The 19763-nt window shown below is 53.6% G+C and overlaps 1 protein-coding gene across 1 annotated transcript; it reads right to left on the bottom strand.

The window, feature by feature from the left end:
• Positions 1–16157: 16157 nt before the first annotated feature.
• KLHDC7A (kelch domain containing 7A) lies at positions 16158–18725 on the bottom strand. Its single transcript, XM_041419827.1, has 2 exons — positions 18044–18725; positions 16158–18007 (listed from the first exon to the last, which is right to left on the bottom strand). The coding sequence occupies exons 1-2, from the start codon at positions 18723–18725 to the stop codon at positions 16158–16160; spliced, it is 2532 nt and encodes an 843-aa protein (XP_041275761.1).
• Between the last annotated feature and the right edge of the window lie 1038 nt (positions 18726–19763).

Below are 19763 nucleotides of genomic sequence, written 5' to 3' on the forward strand. Positions count from 1 at the left end.
CGCCAGCCCCGATCCGGAGCCCAAAGCCCGGCCGGGCCCCCCCAGCCCGCCCCGCTCCTCCCTCGGCTTCGCTTTGGGGTTAAGCCCGGCCTGGAGCCCAATCTTCAGCCTCAGCTCGGCCTAAGCCGCGCCTAAACCTGCGCGCTTTGGGGTTTTCTGCCTTTCCACCCCAATCCCCGTCCAACATAAATTTTAAAAACCGGGACAGTGTGGGGAGGGGAAAGAGCGATTTCTAAAATTCTTCCCGAGGTGTCAAGTTGCGCCCGAACTCTGAGCTGGGCTCAGGCGCGACTTTGGCGAAAGAAAATAAATCTCGCTCCTTCCCCGCTTCCCAAAATACTCCAATTCCCGGAGTTTTCCGGGGGAAAAGCCCCGGCCCCGGCCCCGCCGCATTCCTGCCGCCGTAATTCAATTATTTGCCGGGATGGGGGGGAAGGAGCCTGGGAATAAAGTTGAAAATTAAATATTTCTGCTCTCCCGGCGCTGGGGGAAGGTGAGACCCCGGGAGCCGAGCCCGAGCCCTCCTTCCCCGCCGCTCCGGGGTCACCTCGCCGGCAGGAAAATCCCGCACTTCAAACGCCGCGTTTGTTTTCCCTCCTTCCCCCGCCCGGCTCTGCTGGAATTGGGGGAAGATTCGGCACTTTCAGACAAAAAAAAAAGAAAAAAAAAGGAATAAATTCACTTTCTCCTGCAGCTCCGGGCACGCAAAGTGCATTATTATTATTATTATTATTATTATTATTATTATTATATTAATTTTGAGAGGGAAAGGCTGCGGCCGCACCCGGGGTCTGTCTGGGGTGGGGGTCAGGGGGTGACAGGGACTGTCCCCACCAGGGAGGGGACATCCCTGTCCCCACCCATCACCCCAAAAATCCGCTCCAGGAGTGGTCACCTGGGCCAAATCCTTCTTTGGGGTTAAATTTGAAAATTTTTCCTTTTTTTTTTTTTTTTTTTTTTTTTTTTCCCAGTTTTCCCATATTCTCCCGGCTCTGCCTCGTGGACAAAAGCCGAGGCCGGTTCTCTGGATTAGAGCCGGCATCCATCGGGATGCGGAATTCCCGGAGCTTTCCCGGCGGGAATTGCGCTCCCCACCTTCCCGGCGCATCTCCATGGTTTCCTAAGGTATGTTCCTGCTCGATAAATGCCGCGATTCCCGCGGGAACGCGCGCTGGGATCGGCCTGGGATTATTTGGGGTTTTTTAGGAGCATCCCGTTATCCCCCGCATCCCTCGCGGGAAGGTTTCCAACTCGGATGCGCGCTTGGAAAGGCGGATTTTTGGGATAAAAGGACTCCACATCCCATTTTCTCCACGGAAAAGACGCTCTCAGGTTGATTAAACCCGTCTGGAAAATCTCCCCAATGAGCGATTTTATTTATTGCAATTCTCCTCAAAAAACCCTTTTAAAATTTTCTTTTTATGAATTAGGATTCTCCCCAAAAAGTCCTTTTCTTATTTTTAAAATTTTATTATTTTTTAGGGATGTCATCCCATTTCTGGAGCGGGCACACCCAGGAAGGAGAAATTTCCCTGGAGAATCACTCAGGGGCTGCTCAGGAGGAAAACCCGAAGGATTCGATCCCGATTTTCAACACAAGGACGGAAAAAGCAAAACCAAACCAAGCCCAAAAGCGCCCGGGGATGAATTCTTTAAGGAAAAGTTGGTTCCTCGCGCAGTTCCAGGAAGGTGATGGATGTGGGAAGGTTTTCCGTGGGAGACCCCGCGGTGACGAGAGTTATTTTCCCAAGAGATTATCCCGGGAATCTCCCTTTAAAGGGAGAGAAATCCACCTTGAAAAACGGGGATTGAAAGGAAAATATTTCTGCGGGACTTCCGCATTTTTGAGGAGTTTTTCAGCGCCGGGAGAAGCCGGGACCGGGAGGGCTCCGGGTCCCGGGAAAGGCGGCGAGGGGAGAAGGAGCTCGGGAGGTGGGAAAATAGTGATTAATGGATTAATGAATTCAATGAATTCTCTTTTTCCAGGAGCGGGGGATCCGGGAGTGTCCCAGGAATGTCCTCAGCAGTGTCCCAGGAGTGTCCCCAGCAGATCCCCAGGGTGATCCCAACTGTCCCCAGTGTCCCAAGGAGATCCCAAGTGTCCCCAGAAGATTCTGGGTGTCCTCAGGGGTGTCCCCAGGAGATCCTGGTAATGTCCCAGGAGATCCAGGGTGTCCCCAGGTGATCCCAGGACTGTCCCCATCAGATCCTCGGTGTCCCCAGGAGTGTCCCCAGCTGATCCTGAGTGTCCCCAGGTGATCCCAAGCGTCTCCAGGAGATTCTAGGTGTCCCCAGGAGTGTCCCCTAGCAGTGTCCCCAGGTCACCTCAAGTGTCCCCAGGAGTGACTCCAGGAGATTCTGGGCGTCCCCAGGATCTCAAGTGTCCCCAGGAGTGTCCCAAGGAGATCCCGAGGACCCTCAGGTGATCCCAAGTGTCCCCAGGAGTGACTCCAGGAGACTCTGGGCGTCCCCAGGAGTGTCCTCGGAGTGACCCCAGCAGATCCAGGGTGTCCCTAGGAGATCCCACGTGTCCCCGGCAGTGTCCCTAGGACTGTCCTGAGGAGTGTCCTAGGAGTGTTCCCAGCAGACCCCGAGTGTCCCCGTCCGATCCCAAATGTCCCCAGGAGATTCTAGATGCCCCCAGGGGTGTCCCCAGGAGGTCCCGGTGTCCCCGGTTTGTTTTTCCCAGACCCCAAACCCAGGATCGAAGTCCCGGGCGGGGCTCAAAGGGCGGAGCGGCCCCGCCCTGGGTCGGGTTTAACTCGGCCTGGAGCCGTTCCCTGATCCAAGCCCGACATCTCTGGGATGAGCCGGGAATTTTCACGGGATAAATCCCAACCGCGAGGCTGCAGCGGCCCCGTTCCCGCTTTGGACCCCGACGCTCCCGATCCCACAGAATTCCCGTCCCCGCTTTTCCCAGCTCGGATTCCCGGAGCGGGGTTAAATCCCCTTTTCCCGAGGCTCGGCCCCACTCCGGGCGCCGCTGGGGTTTTCCCGGATTTCCCGGGATCCCGGGGCTCGTCCCGCCCGGATCTGTCCCTGGAATAACGCCTGGAATCCGGAGCCGGGGGAGAGGGGATTGTCCCGGGATGTGCCCAGCGAGGGTCTGAGATTCCCAAGAGAATCCCAAGAGATCCCAAGCGGCTCTGGAGAAGGGGCAGGGCTGGGAAAGCCCGGGGTGGGGGAAATTTGGATCGGGATTTCCGGGGAGTTTTCTCCTGGACATCTCCAGCCTCTTGGGATGGGATGGGATCCATAAAAATCCACAATTCCCTAATTCTCGCCCCTTCCAGCTGCATTCCCACCCCAATCCCCGTTTCCACATCATTCCCAAACCGTTCCAGCCGCATCCATGTGGGATTCCCATTCCAATCATCTCCATGGGACTGGGGCCTCTCCTGCTTTTTGGGGAGCATTTCCCTGGGGTTTTGAGGAGCATCTCCATGGATTAGGGGCCTGTCCTCCTTTTCTGGGGGACATCTCCATGGGTTTTGGGATTTATCCCGCTTTTTTGGGAGAATTTCCCTGGGATTGGGTCCTATTTTGCTTTTAGGGAGAATCTCCATGGGATTTTGGGAAGCATTTCCATGGGATTTGGGTCTGTCCTGATTTTCTGGGGGACATCTCCATGGGTTTTAGGATCTGTCCTGCTTTTTGAGGGGAATTTCCATGGGGTTTGGGGTCCTGCTTTTTGGGGACATCTCCACGGGATTGGGCCCTGTCCTGAATTTTGGGAGACATCTCCATGGTTTTTTGGGAAGCATTTCCATGGGATTGGGATCTGTCCTGCTTTTTGAGGAGAATTTCCTTGGGATGGATCCTATTCTGCTTTTAGGGAGTACTTCCATGGAATTAGGGTCTGTCCTGCTTTTTGAAGGGAATTTCCATGGGGTTTGGGGTCTATCCTGCTTTTTGGGGGCATCTCCATGGGACTGTTCTGATTTTTGGGAGCATCTCCATGGGTTTTTGGGAAGCATTTCCATGGCATTGGGGTCTGTCTTGCTTTTTTGGGGGGACATATCCATGGGGTTTGGGATCTGTCCTGCTTTTTGAGGAGAAATTCCATGGGATCGGGATCGGGATCTGTCCTGCTTTATGGGAGCACTTCCATGGGACTGGGGCCTGTCCTGATTTTTGGGAGCATCTCCGTGGGTTTTTGGGCAGTATTTCCATGGGTTTTCGGTTCTGTACTGCTTTTTGAGGAGAATTCCTGGGTGGGATATCCCTCCCTTGCTGGGATTAATGAGGATAATTATTGATAATTATTAATAATTATTGATACCGAGTCTAACAAAGCCCCACTTGTTGCACCAGGTGAGGTAAAGCCAGGCCTGAATATCCCTGGAAATCCAAGAAATTCCATCAGGAGGAGCACGAAGGTTAAAAAACTCAGCAGGAACAAGTCAGTGATCCCAAATATTGATCAAAATCAGAAATTATCAGTAAAAAACTCAGCCAAATTCATAAAAATGAGGAATTATCAATAGATTTATGAAATATTGGTGGAAATCAGGAATTATCAATAATAAACTTGCCAAACATAGATGAAAATGAGAGATTATCAATAATAAACTGACCAAATATTGATGGAAATCAATATCAATTATGGAAACAAATTATCAATAATCAACTCTCATAAATATTAATTAAATCAGGGATTATCAATAATAAACTCACCTAAATATTGATGGAAATCAGGAATTATCAATAATAAATCTGCACAATATTGATAAAAATCAGGAATTATCAGTAATAAACTCATACAATTATTGATTAACTCAGGGATTATCAATAATAAACTCACACACATACTGATTAATTCAGAAATTATCAATAATGAACTCACAAAATATTGATTAAAACTCATCAAATATTGATTGAAATATTATTATTATTAGTAGTACTGCCAGTACTACTACTGCTACTAATAATAATTATATTGCCAATGCTAAATTGCACAAACAAATTGATAAAACAATCAAAAAAAAGGAAAAATAAAATAATTTGGGATGCCTTTAATTGTAGGATTGAGACTTCTACAGGAATTATTTTAATATTCACACTTAATTAGTATTTATTTATATTATTTATTTACATTAATTATTACTGATTTTATATTCACACAAAAGTATTTGCTAATATTTTATTAATATTTGAATAAAGCTCCCAAACCTTTGGGGTCATACAGAATTAAATGGGGAAATAAAGGGATTTTCCATGGGGAAAAAAAGCACATTCCAGTGTTTTAGACCAGGAATAGGAATTTTGGGAATTTTTATGGGATTTCTGTGGATCCATCCCTCTCTCCCACCATCCTCATCCCAGCATTCCAGCCCAAAATCCCTGTCACTGGTGCGTCCCAAGGAATGAGGGCAGCAGGGAAGGGAAGGGAGGACCACTCCTGAGATCCCACCTGGAATTCTCTGCTCCAACACAGAACTGTTGGAGAAGGTCCAGAGGAGGCCACGGAGATGCCGAAGGGATTGGAGCAGCTTGGACGCATGGAGGGACGGGCGGATGGATGGACACACGGATGGATGCATGGATGGATGGATGAATGTGGAGAACTTGGAGCGACTTCCAGTGTCTGGTGGGGCTCCAGGGAAGCTGGAGAGGGAATGCTCCTTGGGAAGTGGAGTGTCAGGATAAGAAGGAATGAGTCAGACCGAAAGAGGGGTAATTTGGGAAGAAATTCCTGCCCAGGAAGGAGGCAAGGCCCTGGCACAGCTTCCCAGAAAAGCTGTGGCTGCCCCTGGATCCCTGGAATGCCCCAGGCTGGGCTGGATGGGGCTGGAGCACCTGGGACCAGGGAAGGTGTCCGGACATGGAATGGGATGGGCTCGAAGGTCCCTCCAACCCAACCTGAACCGTTCCGGGATCCTTTTCCTGTCCCACAGTGCCGCCTGAGGGGGGAATTCCTGCAGGAACCCCCAGCTCCGGAGGGGTCAGTGTGTCCTGGGACCGCTGTGCTCGGACACGGCCGGGACAGGGACAGGGACGTTTCCCTCCCTCTCTCCCTGTGAGCGGAATTTCCTTGGGATCTCTCCGGGGATCTCTGAACCCCTTCCATGGAGCAGTTCCTCGGCCGCCATCCGTGGATTTTTTGGGATAAACTGCGCGGCAGCTCCCGGCGCTCCACCGGCAGATCCCTGCTGCCACCGTGTGGATTCGGCCGGAAGGTTCGGGAAAAGATTCCCTGGTTTGTCCATCCATCCGTCCCTTTACCCATCCATTCATCCTTCCATCCATCCATCCCCAGGATAACTGATAGGGGATCCATGGATGAATGATTGATTTTGCATAAAATTATATTTTCTCTAGAAAAGTTTTTTCTCTATAAATTATAATTTCCATAAAGTTCTGGTGGCCCTGGAGACTTGGGAATGCTGGGCCAGATAGAATGAGCAGCATTGGAACCTCGGATCCTCCTTCCCAGAGCCATGGATCAGGTGGGGAGGATTCCATGGAATCCTGAGCCCTTCCAACAGCCCCATCTGGAGACCTGGATGAGCCCCCAGCTCCTCCCGGCCCCTGGTGGGGATAAGAATCCTGGATGTCAAGGATGAGGAATTCCAGGGAGCTCCAAGTGGGACCTGAGCATCCAGCAGGGTCCAAGGAGCCTGGAGCAGGGGGAGCTGGGATTGGGAAGGACCTGCTGGGGGTGTCCCCTCTGCCAAGGAAGGAATTACCCTGGGACTGGGGAAAACCCAACGTCCGCAGGGTCGGGATGGGGAGGAATTGTGGGATGAGCTCCCTCGGCCTTCCCAGTGTTTGATCCCCCGTTCCCACCAGAGCCATGGAGACACCTTGGGGAAAGATGTCGGAGATCCTGGAGTCCGTGGGAATCTGTCCTGGGACATGGGGCTGGGTCTGGCTGTGGAGGACACCAGGACAATCCCACACCTTCATTCCAGGTGATCCTAAATCTCCACCTGTACCAGGATTTGGGGCTGGATCTGACTTTGGAGGACACCAGGACAATCCTGACAATCCCTTCATTCCAGGTGTTCCCAAATCCCTGCTGGCACTGGAATGTGGAGCTGGATCTGGCTTTAAAGGACACCAGGACAATCCCTTTATTCCACGTGATCCCAAATCCCTCTCTGAACCAGGATCTGGGGCTGGATCTGGCTTTGGAGGAGACCAGGACAACCTCACACCTTCATCCTGGACAATCCCATGTGTTCATTCCAGGTGATCCCAAATCCCTGCCTGCACCAGGGTGTGGGGCTGGATCTGACTTTGGAGGAGATCGGGACAATCCCTTCATTCCATGTGATCCCAAATCTCCACCTGCCCTGAAATGTGGGGCTGGATCCATCTTTGGAGACTGGGACAATCCCTTCATTCCAGGTGATCCCACTGGGATGTGGAGCTGGATCTGGCTTTAGAGGACACTGGGACAATCCCTTCATTCCAGGTGTTCCCAAAACCCTGCCACCACTGGGATGTGGAGCTGGATGAGTCTTTGGAAGAGACGAGGACCATCCCACACCTCCATTCCAGGGGATCCCAAATCTCCACCTGTACCGGGATGTGAGACTGGATTCATCTTGGAAGGACACCAGGAAATTCCCACACCTTCATCCTGGACAATCCCAGGTCTTCGTTCCAGCTGATCCCAAATCCCTGCCTGCACCAGGATCTGGAAATTCAGGGCTGGGAAAATAGGGAATCTGAGTTAATTGGAATAATTTCCATTGGAATTGAGATAATTTCCATTGGAACTGGGATATTTCCAATTGGAATTGAGGGGTGGGAAGGGCTGGGGGATGGATGTTCCTGGGATGTATAGGGAATATCCTTTCCTGGGATCCCCCCATGGAAAGAGGGGGAATGGGATGGGATTTAAAGCCCTTCCAGCCCAAATAATTCCAGGATTCTGGTGAGGAATATCCCAGATGAGCATCCAGGACAGGAGCTGGGACATTCAGGCCTAGAAAAACTGGGAATCTCAGTTAATTGGGATAATTTCCACTGGAATTGGGATAATTTCATTGGAATTGAGGGGTGGGAAGGGCTGGGGATGGAAGTCCCTGGGATTTATAGGGATCACCTCCACCCTGCTATTCCTCCATGGAAAAAGGGGAATGGGATGGGATGTAAAACCCTTCCAGCCCCAGTAATTTTGGGATTGTGCTGAGGAATATCCTGGATGAGCATCTGGGCCAGGAGCTGGGACATTCAGAGATGGGAAAATAGGGAATCTGAGTTAATCGGGATAATTTCCACTGGAATTGGGATCATTCCATAGGAACTTGGATATTGTCCATTGGAATTGGGATAATTTCTGTTGCAATTGGGAATTTCCATTGGAATAGGGATATTTCCAATTGGAATTGAGGGGTGGGAAGGGCTGGGGGATGGATGTTCCTGGGATGTATAGGGAATATCCTTTCCTGGGATCCCCCCATGGAAAGAGGGGGAATGGGATGGGATTTAAAGCCCTTCCAGCCCAAATAATTCCAGGATTCTGGTGAAGAATATCCCAGATGCATTCCATAGGAACTTGGATATTGTCCATTGGAATTGGGATAATTTCTGTTGCAATTGGGATAATTTCCATTGGAATTGAGGGGTGGGAAGGGGGGATGGATGTTCCTGGGATGTATAGGGAATATCCTCCCCCTGGAATCCCCCCATGGAAAGAGGGGGAATGGGATGGGATTTAAAGCCCTTCCAGCCCAAATAATTCCAGGATTCTGGTGAAGAATACCCCAGATGAGCATCCAGGACAGGAGCTGGGACATTCAGGCCTAGAAAAACTGGGAATCTCAGTTAATTGGGATAATTTCCACTGGAATTGGGATAATTTCATTGGAATTGAGGGGTGGGAAGGGCTGGGGATGGAAGTCCCTGGGATTTATAGGGATCACCTCCACCCTGCTATTCCTCCATGGAAAAAGGGGAATGGGATGGGATGTAAAACCCTTCCAGCCCCAGTAATTTTGGGATTGTGCTGAGGAATATCCTGGATGAGCATCTGGGCCAGGAGCTGGGACATTCAGAGATGGGAAAATAGGGAATCTGAGTTAATCGGGATAATTTCCACTGGAATTGGGATCATTCCATAGGAACTTGGATATTGTCCATTGGAATTGGGATAATTTCTGTTGCAATTGGGATAATTTCCATTGGAATTGAGGGGTGGGAAGGGGGGATGGATGTTCCTGGGATGTATAGGGAATATCCTCCCCCTGGAATCCCCCCATGGAAAGAGGGGGAATGGGATGGGATTTAAAGCCCTTCCAGCCCAAATAATTCCAGGATTCTGGTGAAGAATATCCCAGATGAGCATCCAGGACAGGAGCTGGGAAGTTCAGGTCTGGGAAAATAGGGAATCTGAGTTAATAGGGATCATTTCCATTGGAACTGGGATAATTTCATTGGAATTGGGATAATTTCATTGGAATTGAGGGGTGGGAAGGGTTAGGGATGGATGTTCTGGGTTTTTTAGGGATCATCCTCCCCCTGGAATCCCAGGGAATGCCTGGGGTTGGGAATTTGGGATTCCATCATCCTCTAGGGTTTTCCAGGAGGTTGGAATTGGATATGGATCCCAAAGGAACCCTATGGGATGAGGAGAACTGGGAGAAATGATCTCATGGGAAAGGATTCCTTTGGTTACTCCAGGCTGTAAAAACTGCCCTGATTCCAGATTTCCCTTGGATTTTTCCAAAGGCTGCTGGAATTCTTACTTTTCCCTCATGTTTTCCTTTGCCTGTCCTGCAGGAATTTGGGATGAAACCTGGCCTGAGCCCTTCCCGTGGGGAAAACCCCAGCAGAGCCTGGATAAATCCCTAAAATTCCAATATCCCCCAAGTGTGGCCTCAGGGAAATTCAGGAATCCCAATTTTCTTCTTTCTGAGGTGAGTTTTTCAAAAGGCTGCTGCAATTCCTGCTTTTCCCTCCCCCTTTGTCATTCCCTGGGCACAGAGCTGCTCCGAGGGATCCAGTGGGATCCTTGTGCTTGGAGCCCTCGGGATGAGCCCGGATGGATCCAGGGGAAGTTCAACGGAAAACCTCCAGGAAAATCTGGGAAAATCAGAAATAAATCCCATTTTTCCTTAAAAATTCCAGGAATTCTTTTGAATTCCTTTTAATTCCCATTTCTTTGGCTGCTCCTTTTTATTCCTTGAGCTCCTTTTTCCTTGGGAATTCCCTTTCCTCTATTTCAACTTGGTTTCAAAATCATGGAATTTTTTTGCCCTGTTAGGGTGAGGAGCATTGGGAAGTAAAGGAATCCAGGATTCCTGGGAATGAAAGTATTTTGGGAAAAGGGCATCTGGTGGATCCCAGGGAGGAGCGGGATGGGAATTCCCACTTTTCCCTGGACGTTCCATCATTCCCAAAATGTTTTTGGGCAGCTGAGAGGAAGAAGAAGCAGAAATTGGGGAAAAACTCCAAAATTATTGAATTTTCAGCTTTCCCCTACAGAAATGTGGAAGGAAATTGGTGGAATGAGGATCCTGCTCCATGTTCATGTGGGAATGGGGGATTTGTTGAAATGAGGATCTGGGAATTCCCACATTCCTGCCATTTTTGGGAATTTTACGTCCTGGCTGAGGCCCAAAGATGTTTTGTGCCTTCCTAGTTTTTTTTTCTGGGAAGCACCCAAGTCTTTGCCAGGATTCTTCCAGGGATGAAACTTGAACTTTGCGGGGATGAAAAATCTTGGAAAAACCCTGGGTGTAATCTAGGAATAAAAATTCCAGAAAGATCCAAGCTGCAAATAAAGCAGGAAAATACCGCTGGAAAAGCCAAAGGAAAAAAAGGCTGGGAATAATGCTGGGAAACCAGGAATAAATTCCGTTTTTCCCTGTTTTCAACCGGGAGCCCCTAGATGGCAGCAACGCCCCGGGGAAAAGCTCCGTAAAAGGGAATTTTTGTCGATTTCGGAATTTTGAGGAAAGAGAATTTTGAAGATCCGTTGGGCTCAGCTTCCTTTGAAAATTCCCAAATTTTAAAATTCCTGTAAATTCCTGCACTCCTGGATTTTTCCTCATCTCCTCATTCCCAGATTTTTCCCCTTTTAGGGAAAATCCTCCATTGAAATCCCAAAATTTGGGATCCAGATAATCCCGAATTCTGTTTTAGGGTCCCTATGATCTTCAGGAAATTCCTGGGATTCTTCGTCCCCTTCTCCAGCTGGTTTGGAAAATCTGGATCTCCCAGGAAAGGAAAATCCCAGAATTCCATCCTCATTCTCCAGCTCCAAAATTCCCAGTGTGCAAAAAACCCCTGGAATTCAGTTAGAACACCTCAGCCTCAGTGGATTTTTATGGAATTTCTCCAGGATCGGGATTTCCAGCCCCTCTGGAAGCGCTGCTGCTTTAGGGAAGCAAAACCCTGGAAGTCACATCCCAGTGCAGGAAATTCTCCTCAAAAAGCAGGACAGATCCTAAAACCCATGGAGATGTCCCCCAGAAAAGGAGGACAGGCCCCTAATCCATGGAGATGCTCCTCAAAACCCCAGGGAAATGCTCCCCAAAAAGCAGGAGAGGCCCCAGTCCCATGGAGATGATTGGGATGGAAATCCCACATGGATGCGGCTGGAACAGTTTGGGAATGATGTGGGAATGGGACTGGGGTGGGAATCCCACATGGATGCAGCTGGAATGGCGTGGGAATTTAGGGAATTGTGGATTTTTATGAATCCCATCCCATCCCAGGGGGCTGGGGATTTCCAGGAGAAAACTCTCCCGAATTCCCAATTTCCCCCTCCAGGCAGGGCCTGCTGCAGGTTTTCCCAGCTCTGTCCCCTTGGGATCTCTTGGAATTCTCTTGGGAATCTCAGATTCCCTTGAGATGCCTCGGGGGGCACAGCCCAGGACAATCCCCTCTCCCCGCTGGCTCTGGATTCCAGGCGTTATTCCAGGAATTTCTCTGGATTGGACCAGTCCCAGTCCCTGTGCAGTCCTGGAATTCCTGGAGGATGGAAATGGAAATTCCCAGATTCCCTGGATTTTGGTGTCACCTGCAGATTCATGTTGGATTTCGGGAAAAGTTTTTCCTTCCAGAGGGTTCGGGGCTGATCTGGCTCCCCACAGAATGGGAACATTCCCAAGGCTTCCAGAGCCCCAGGAGTGTTTGGAAATGTGGAAATTTGGGATGTCTAAGCAGAGCTTAGAGCTGGATTTGATCCCTGGGGGTCAAATATTGGTTATTCCATGATCCTTTGGGATATTCCTTGATCCTTCGGGAACACCTCGTCCCATTCCCATCCCACTGCTGTTCCAGTGGGATTTGCGATCAGGGATAACAATCCTAGGGATGGCTCCGGCTCTGGGATTGGGATGGAGCTCCAGGAGGGGGGTGAGGGGGATCCAGCAGTGCCTGGGAATCCCTGACCCTTCCCAGCCCTTTTCCAGAGCTTTTCCAGAGCCCCAGCTCCCCCTGCAATTCCAGCGGAGCCCCCGGAGCCAGCTCAGCTTTTCTTCCGCTCCCCAGGCCCAGCTCTGCTGAGGTTTCCCGAGAGCAAATCCAGGGAAAACAGAGCGGAAGGGAAGGTGCTGAGGAAGCAGGACTGGGGAAAAGCTGGGAAGCAGAAATGACGGGAATGCTGAGGCGGCTCCGGATGCCTGGGGTGTGCCGGGAATTCTGCTGGAGCTGCGAAAATTGTCCCGGAATGAACTTCTCCTGCTCCCTGGATCTGGGGGTGGGAACAGGGAGAGCCCCCAGAGTTCCAGGGAATCCCAGAATTTCTGCAGTTTCAGCTGCAGAGCCCCTGCAACTCCAGGAGTTCCCAGAATTTCAGGAATCTCTGCTGCTGGAGAGTCCTTGCAATTCTCAGGATTCCCAGATTTTCAGAAGTCCCAGCTGCTGTCCCTGTTGGATCCAGGAGCTCTCCCTGTTCCCATCCATGGGTCCAGGGATTCCAGGGAAAATCCCACTCCCACAGGATCCATGGTGACCTCTGGTTGTTCATCCTTGGATACTTCCAGAAAGATCCGTGGGGGAAGGAGTGGAGTTTATTGGGATGCACCACGTGTGCTCCCAACCCTTTTCCTTGGAAATTGTGGCAGCTTTTCCAACATTTCCATGAAAATCCAGGACATCCCGATGAAAGGGAAGGACCAAACGTCCTGGATTTGCGATCAGGGAATGATCCAAACCTTTGGGATTTGGAAGAGAAAGAGCCAAACCTTTGGGATCTGGGAGCAGGGAATGAACCAAACCTTTGGGATCTGGGAGTAGGTAAAGGACCAAAACTTTGGGATTTGGGATCAGGGAATGAATGAAATCTTTGGGATTTGGGAGCAGGGAACTAATCAAACCTTTGGGATTTGGGAGCAGGTCACGATCTAAACCTTCAGGATTTGGGAGCAGGGAACGAAACATCCAGGTCTGAGCCTGAGTTTGCATTTGTCCTTTTCCATTTATTTTCTCTTTCCCTGATCCCAAAGTCATTCCCACACGCTCCTGGCCCGTGTGTCCTTGCCGGCAGGACAAGGCCGGGATGTCCCCGGTTGTTTTTAATCTCCCAAATGCTTCCCAAAATTAATCTTGGAGAGTGCAGGAGCGGGGGAGGGAGCGCCGCCCGCGCCCCGTCCTTGGCGCTCGTCCCTTGGGAACGCGGGATCGGCGGGCAGGAAGGGGTTACAGGGAAGGTGAAACACGAAACGGCGCCGGGAGAAAGGCGGGATCTGGGAAAGCTTTCCTGGGATGGAAAACAATCCAATGTCCTCTGGAAGGGCTCCAGGGCAGCGTTCCCTCCCACCGGGAGCTCTCCTCTGCAGCGGTCACAGAGAAAGGGCAAAAATCGGGATTTGGGATGGGGACGGGAGAGGTTCGCACATTCCAAGGGGCTGGAATGATCCAGCACTGGGAATTCAGGGTGGGAAAAGCAGAAATATGGGGGAACACAGAGCGAGAGGAGCAAGGAGTTAAATAATGATGGGAAAATAAGGAGGTTTTGGGATTCACAGAATTTCTGGTTTGCAACATCCCAAAAAAGAGACTCTGGGATGAGCGAGGTGGGTATTCCAACCCGGCAGCAGCGGGATGATCCCTCTGGAACGACCCTGGGGTGGGAGAAGGAGGCTGGAGTTGGACAAGGGATCAAACCTTCAGGATTCGGGAGCAGGGAACCAACCAAACCCTTGGGATTCAGGAGCATGGAATGTACCAAACCTCTGGGATTTGGGAGCAGGGAAAGAACCAGAGCTTTGAAATTTGGGAGAGAATGAACCAAATCTTCAGGATTTGGGAGTAGGGAGCAAAATCTCCAGGTGTGAGTGTGGGTTTGGATTTGTCCTTTTCCCTTTATTTTCCCCACCCTCATCCCAGTCCTTCCCCCCTTAACCCGGGGCCATTCCAGAGGGGTCATTCCGCTGCTGCCAGGAAGGAATTTCCGCCTCGCACATCCCAGAGTCTCTCTTTTGGGATGTTTCAGCTGGGAAATTCCGTAAATCCCAAAAAAATCCTCATACTCCAACATATTCCTGCATTTCCATGACAGGGAGGGGTCCCTCATCCACCCCCAGCCAGCAGAGGCAACCTGGGCGAGTTTGTTAATTAACGCAGCCCCGGGTTAATTAATTACCTTGGCCCCAGGCTCATTAATTAACGCAGCCTCCCAAGGTTCCCTGCCCTCGGTCCGGAGGCTCCAGGCAGTGCCAGGAATCCTTCCGGGAGGACTTTGGGAGAGAATGTTAACCCAGGCTCTCCTAAACTGCCCCAAGCAGCTGCAAAATTCCCAAAAAAACCTGGAATCCCCATTCCTGGAAGTGTCCCAGGCCAGGCTGGAGCAGCCTGGCGTAGCGGGAGGTGGAACTGGGGGGATTTGAGCTCCTTTCCCCCAGCCCCTCTGGAATTGTGGGATAAGCAGGGATTGCATGGAAAAACTGAGAAAAGGGGATGAGGGAGTGTCTGAGCTGGGAAAAACTGGGGAAAACTAGGAAAAGGGGATGAGAGAGCATCTGCTCCCAGAAAAACTGGGAAAAGGGAATGAGGGGGTGTCTGCTCCTGGAAAAGCTGGGAAAAGGGAAAGATAGAGCACTGCTCCTGGAAAAGCTGGGAAAAGGGAATGATGGAGCGCTGCTCCTGTGTAAGCTGGGAAAAGGGAATGATAGAGCACTGCTCCTGGAAAAGCTGGGAAAAGGGAAAGATAGAGCACTGCTCCTGGAAAAGCTGGGAAAAGGGAATGATGGAGCGCTGCTCCTGGAAAAGCTGGGAAAAGGGAATGATAGAGCACTGCTCCTGGAAAAGCTGGGAAAAGGGAAAGATAGAGCACTGCTCCTGGAAAAGCTGGGAAAAGGGAATGATGGAGCGCTGCTCCCGTGTTCGCCTCCCCGGAGCTGCCGGCCGTGCCTAATTAGCGATGTCGAACATGCAGCGCGCTCTTGCCTCCAATTAGGCTCGGCTTAAAACGAGGCGCGGGGTTCATTTCACCGAATGTTGGCTTTAATTTAGGCCCAGCTGTGCCTAAACCCCCGGCGCCGCTTTACACAGAGATTAAATACAGACAACTGCGCTCTGAGGAGGAGGTGAGGAATAACGAGATAAGAGATAACGAGGCCAGCCCCGAACTCTTCCCAGGGTGGGTGAGGTGTCCAAGTGATGCTGGCGGAGCTTCAGCGACCTCCACCCTAAACCACTCCCCATCCGCGTCCGGGTCAATGTTCCCCACCTGGAGCCTAAGTCAGGTCTGAATCAGGTCCTAAATCAGGTCTGATTCAGGTCCCGAAGGGTGCCCGGACAGCTGGAGCCCGCGGAGATCCGGGATTTGCTGCCACCCAAACAAACACGGCCCTGTTTAACCTCCCCTGAGCAAACGAGTCCGCCCAGCTCCTCCCGCTCTTCCTGGAGCCTCCTCTGGGCTGCGATTCCTGGCAGCGCCCGAGGGTTTGATCCCTTCCTCCATCCCGGGCAGTGGGAAGAGGCTGGATCCAAGGGTTCGATCCCTTCCTGCCTCTGGGGGTTTGGGAGGAGGTTGGATCCAAGTGTTTGATCCCTTCCTCCATCCTGGGCAGTGGGAAGAGGCTGGATCCAAGGGTTCGATCCCTTCCTGCCTCTGGGGGTTTGGGAAGAGGCCAGATCCAAGTGTTTGGTCCCTTCCTCCATCCTGGAGTTTGGGAGGAAGTCCATGGAGGTCTTGAATTGCACAGCTTAGGCTGGGGGCTCCTTCTCTGGCTGCCACGGCTCCTTGGGGACCCTCAGGGCTGCGGTGGCTCCGTGCCCCCCTCGGGCAGCACCAGGACCGCGGGCAGGAGGCTCCCGTGGGGGCCCGGGAAGGGCCGCAGCTCCTTGTTCCCGAAGCGTGGCGAGACGGGGTCGGCGAGGAAGCGGAGATGGAAACCGCGGCCGAGGCAGTGGACGAGGCCGCCCAGGGCGGCGCAGCGCAGCCCGGCCGGCTCGGGCAGGGGGTGGCTGCCACAGCGGTACCACAGCCTGGCGCTGGCGCTGCACCGCGACACGGCGACCTCGGCGCCGCCGGTGCCGCGCCGCAGCTGGAAGCGGTACAGGAACCCGTGGGCGCTCACCAGCTCGGCCGTCCTGTCCTTGTCGCCGACGGACGGGCTGGTGGCCCAGCTGTCCCCGCGGGCGTCATAACGCAGCAGCAGCGAGCGCAGGGTGCCCCCGGTGACGTAGATGTCCCCGTCGCATGCGGTGGCAGCGTGGGCCACGGCGAAGGTGTCCCTGGGCAGGGCGGCGGTGAAGGCCCAGCGGTCGCGCCGGGGGTCGTAGCGCTCCACGGTGGCCAAGCACTCGCCCCCGATGGCGTAGAGGTGGCCGTCCAGAGCCACCAGCTGGCAGCGTGGCCGCGCCTGGAGCAGGGGACAGACGTCGTGCCAGCTGTCGCCCAGGGGGTCGTAGCAGAGCACGCGGCGTGAGGGGCTCCGCGCATGGCCCATGCCCTCCCAGCCGGGCACCACGAACAGGTAATTGAACATGGAGCACACGGCACAGCCCCGCCCGGCCACCTCGGCCGGCAGCTGGCACAGCTGGCACCAGCGGTCCCCGTCCTCGTCGTAGTAGCAGAGGCGGCCGCGGCGGTGGCCGGGCTCGGCCGGGGGGACATCGGCCACCACCAGGCGCGGCCGCCCGCGGCTCCGGAGCGCCGGGAGCAGCTCCCGCTCGCCGGCGTTGAGGCGGCCGTAGATGGCCGGGGAGCGCAGCACCTGCAGGAGGTGGTTGCTCATCACCTGGAGCGCGGCGTCCTGCAGGGCCCGCAGCTGCCGCGCCTTGGCCACGCGCAGAACCTCGGAGCAGTTCCCCAGGTGCACCTGGCCGGGGGGTGACACCTGGGACAGCTCAGGACCTGCAGCTGGAACCCCACCGGGCAATGGGAGCAGGGGGGCGATCCCCAGGGTGCTGCCCTTCCAGCCGGGAGAAGATGGCTCTGGAGGGTTCTCCATGCCCTCCTGTGGAGCTGAGGAGCTGTTGGGATCAGGAATTTCCAAAGCTGGATTCTCCCCCTGGGTTCCGGAGCTCTGCGGCTCTGCCTGGTCCCGCTCCCTGCGGCGCTGGGATGTCCCCGCAGGGACGAAGGGCAGGGACGTCCGCCTGGACACCGACTCGGAGGTGGACTGCATGAAGTAGTCGTAGACTTTGCCCCGCAGGCCAGGCCTGGGCGGGCTATCCCAGTCCTTGTCCCGGCGCTCCGGGATGAAGTTCTCCTCCACCTGGATCTTGGCCACCGAGGAGAAGCAGTAGGAGGTGTCCGAGCCTGCCTCGCTCGCCGTCAGCAGCAGCCCCAGGCTGGAGGTGACGCTGAGGGTCCGGACTGTCCCTGTGCTGCCCTCCCTGCTCCTCCCTGCTCCAGCCGGATCCTGCTCCGTGCTCTGGGCGCATCCATCCCCCTCCGTCCGGGCATCGGGAATCCCTGGGGAACGCCCAGAGCTCGGGGCAACTTCTTCCCTCCCTGCGGGGCTGTTCCATGCTCTGGCCAGGGCCGCGGGGTCGTGAGAGCCCAGCTCGCTTCCCAGCGAGATTCCCGGCTCGCTTCCCACCTTGACTCCTGCCTTGCTTCCAAGATCGCTTCCCAGCAAAATTCCTGACTCACCTCCCAGAAAAATTTCTGCCTTGCTTCCCAGCTCACTTCCCCCCTCAATTCCTGTCTCACTTTCCAGCTTGCTTTCCAGGTTACTTCCCAGCTCGATTCCTGACTTAATTCCCAATTTATTTCCCAGTTTGTTTCCCAGCTCGTTTGTCTGCTCACTTCCTGACTCAATTCCTGGCTTCGTTATCAATTTGCTTCCTGGCTTTCTTCCTGGCTGACTTCCCAGCTTGCTTCCCGGCTCTTTTCCCAGCTCACTTCCCGTCCTGCTCCTGGGATCACTCCCCAGCTCAACCCCTGCTTCACTTACTGACTTAATTCCCAACTTCCATCCCCGTTTCCCTCCCAGCTCCCTTTCTATCCTGACCGGACCGAGTGGGGCTTTCCTGGGAATCAGCTCCGAACCCACCTCCTCTCCTTCCTCCTCCTCCTTCTCCTCCTCCTCTTCATTCCTTGGAAAGCTCTTCTCTCCCCAGAGAGCCGCGTGCCGCATCCCGGGGCCATTCCCAGATTTGTCCCCCCCATCCCTCCTCCTCCTCCTCAGAGCCCCATCCCCATCCCGGTTTTCCCGCTGCTCTCCCGGCGGGATTTTTCCCGGGGGAGGAGAGCGGTTCCTATAAAACCTGAAGGCCAGGGACAGGAGCAGCAGCGCGGCCGCCGACAGGAGCAGCTTCCCGGGCAGCTGCATGTCCGAGTGCCAGGCCGGGGGCACCCGCTGGGGCATTTTTCCATGCGGGAATGCCGAGGAGCCGATTAATGATTTGCCGGGAGAGGCCGGAGCGCGGCGGGCTGGGACAAGGTGACTTTGAGCAGGCAGAGCTGGCAGGAGGCTTCCGGAGGAGCCGCGAATGTTTGGGATGGGCTGGGCTCCAGGGAAAGGTGCAGCCCAGGGCCGGCTCTGTTGGCCTGGGAAACGGAGGGAGAGACTCGGGGAAGGGCACAAAGGCAGGAAAAACATCCCCGGGGAGCTGCTTCTCCTCTGCGGTGCTTTAAAAGGGGTCACGCAACGAAAAAAGGAGAAAAAAAGAAAAAAGTTGTTGTGCCCAGCAAAGGCTCCTCATCCCTCGGTGCTCCCGGAAAAGGGAGGGAGCAGCAGCCGGGAGCCCTTTGGGCTGATGCCGAGCAGCTGCTCCGCGGCACGGCCCGGTGACGAATTCAGCCGTTGATTCAGTGATTAATTAATTCAGTGATTAATTAATTCAGCGGCCCTGGTTTGCCGCGCGCTGCCTTAGGAGGACTGACGGGAAAGAGCCCCGGAGCTTGTGGGGTCTCTCGGAGGCCGCCCTGGAAGTGGCGGGGAAGGAGGAGCTGGTGGAAAAGGAGCTGGGGGCGTCGGGAAGGGAGAAAATCCGGGAGCTGGGCAGGAAACCGGGGCTGGAGATCAGCTGTGGGCACGAGGAGAGGAGTGAAGGAAGGAATAAATGCAAGGAGGAATTCGGGATGGGAAGAGATGGCAGTTGTCATTCCTGAGGGTTGCTGCAGGGATCAGAGTCACGGTGGGGAAACTGAGGCACGGCAGGGCTGCGTTCTCTCCCCGGGAAGGTGCTGGTGGTGGATCTGCTCCTGGCCTGAATTCCGAAGATTTCAGGGAATTCTTGTCCCCAAGAAACAAAAGTGGGACCACGGTGGAGGGGAAAGGCGGGAGTCTGGGGAATGGCATCGCTGCCACCGCCGCCAAGGGAGCGGAACTCAAAGGGATCGGACCCAGGGGAACATCCGAGAGGGGCGGAAAAGAACGAGGGAAGAAAGAGCCAAGCTGGGG

The sequence above is a fragment of the Onychostruthus taczanowskii genome, unplaced genomic scaffold (assembly GCF_017590055.1).
Source record: "Onychostruthus taczanowskii isolate IOZ18803 unplaced genomic scaffold, ASM1759005v1 scaffold61, whole genome shotgun sequence".
Classification (NCBI taxonomy): domain Eukaryota; kingdom Metazoa; phylum Chordata; class Aves; order Passeriformes; family Passeridae; genus Onychostruthus; species Onychostruthus taczanowskii.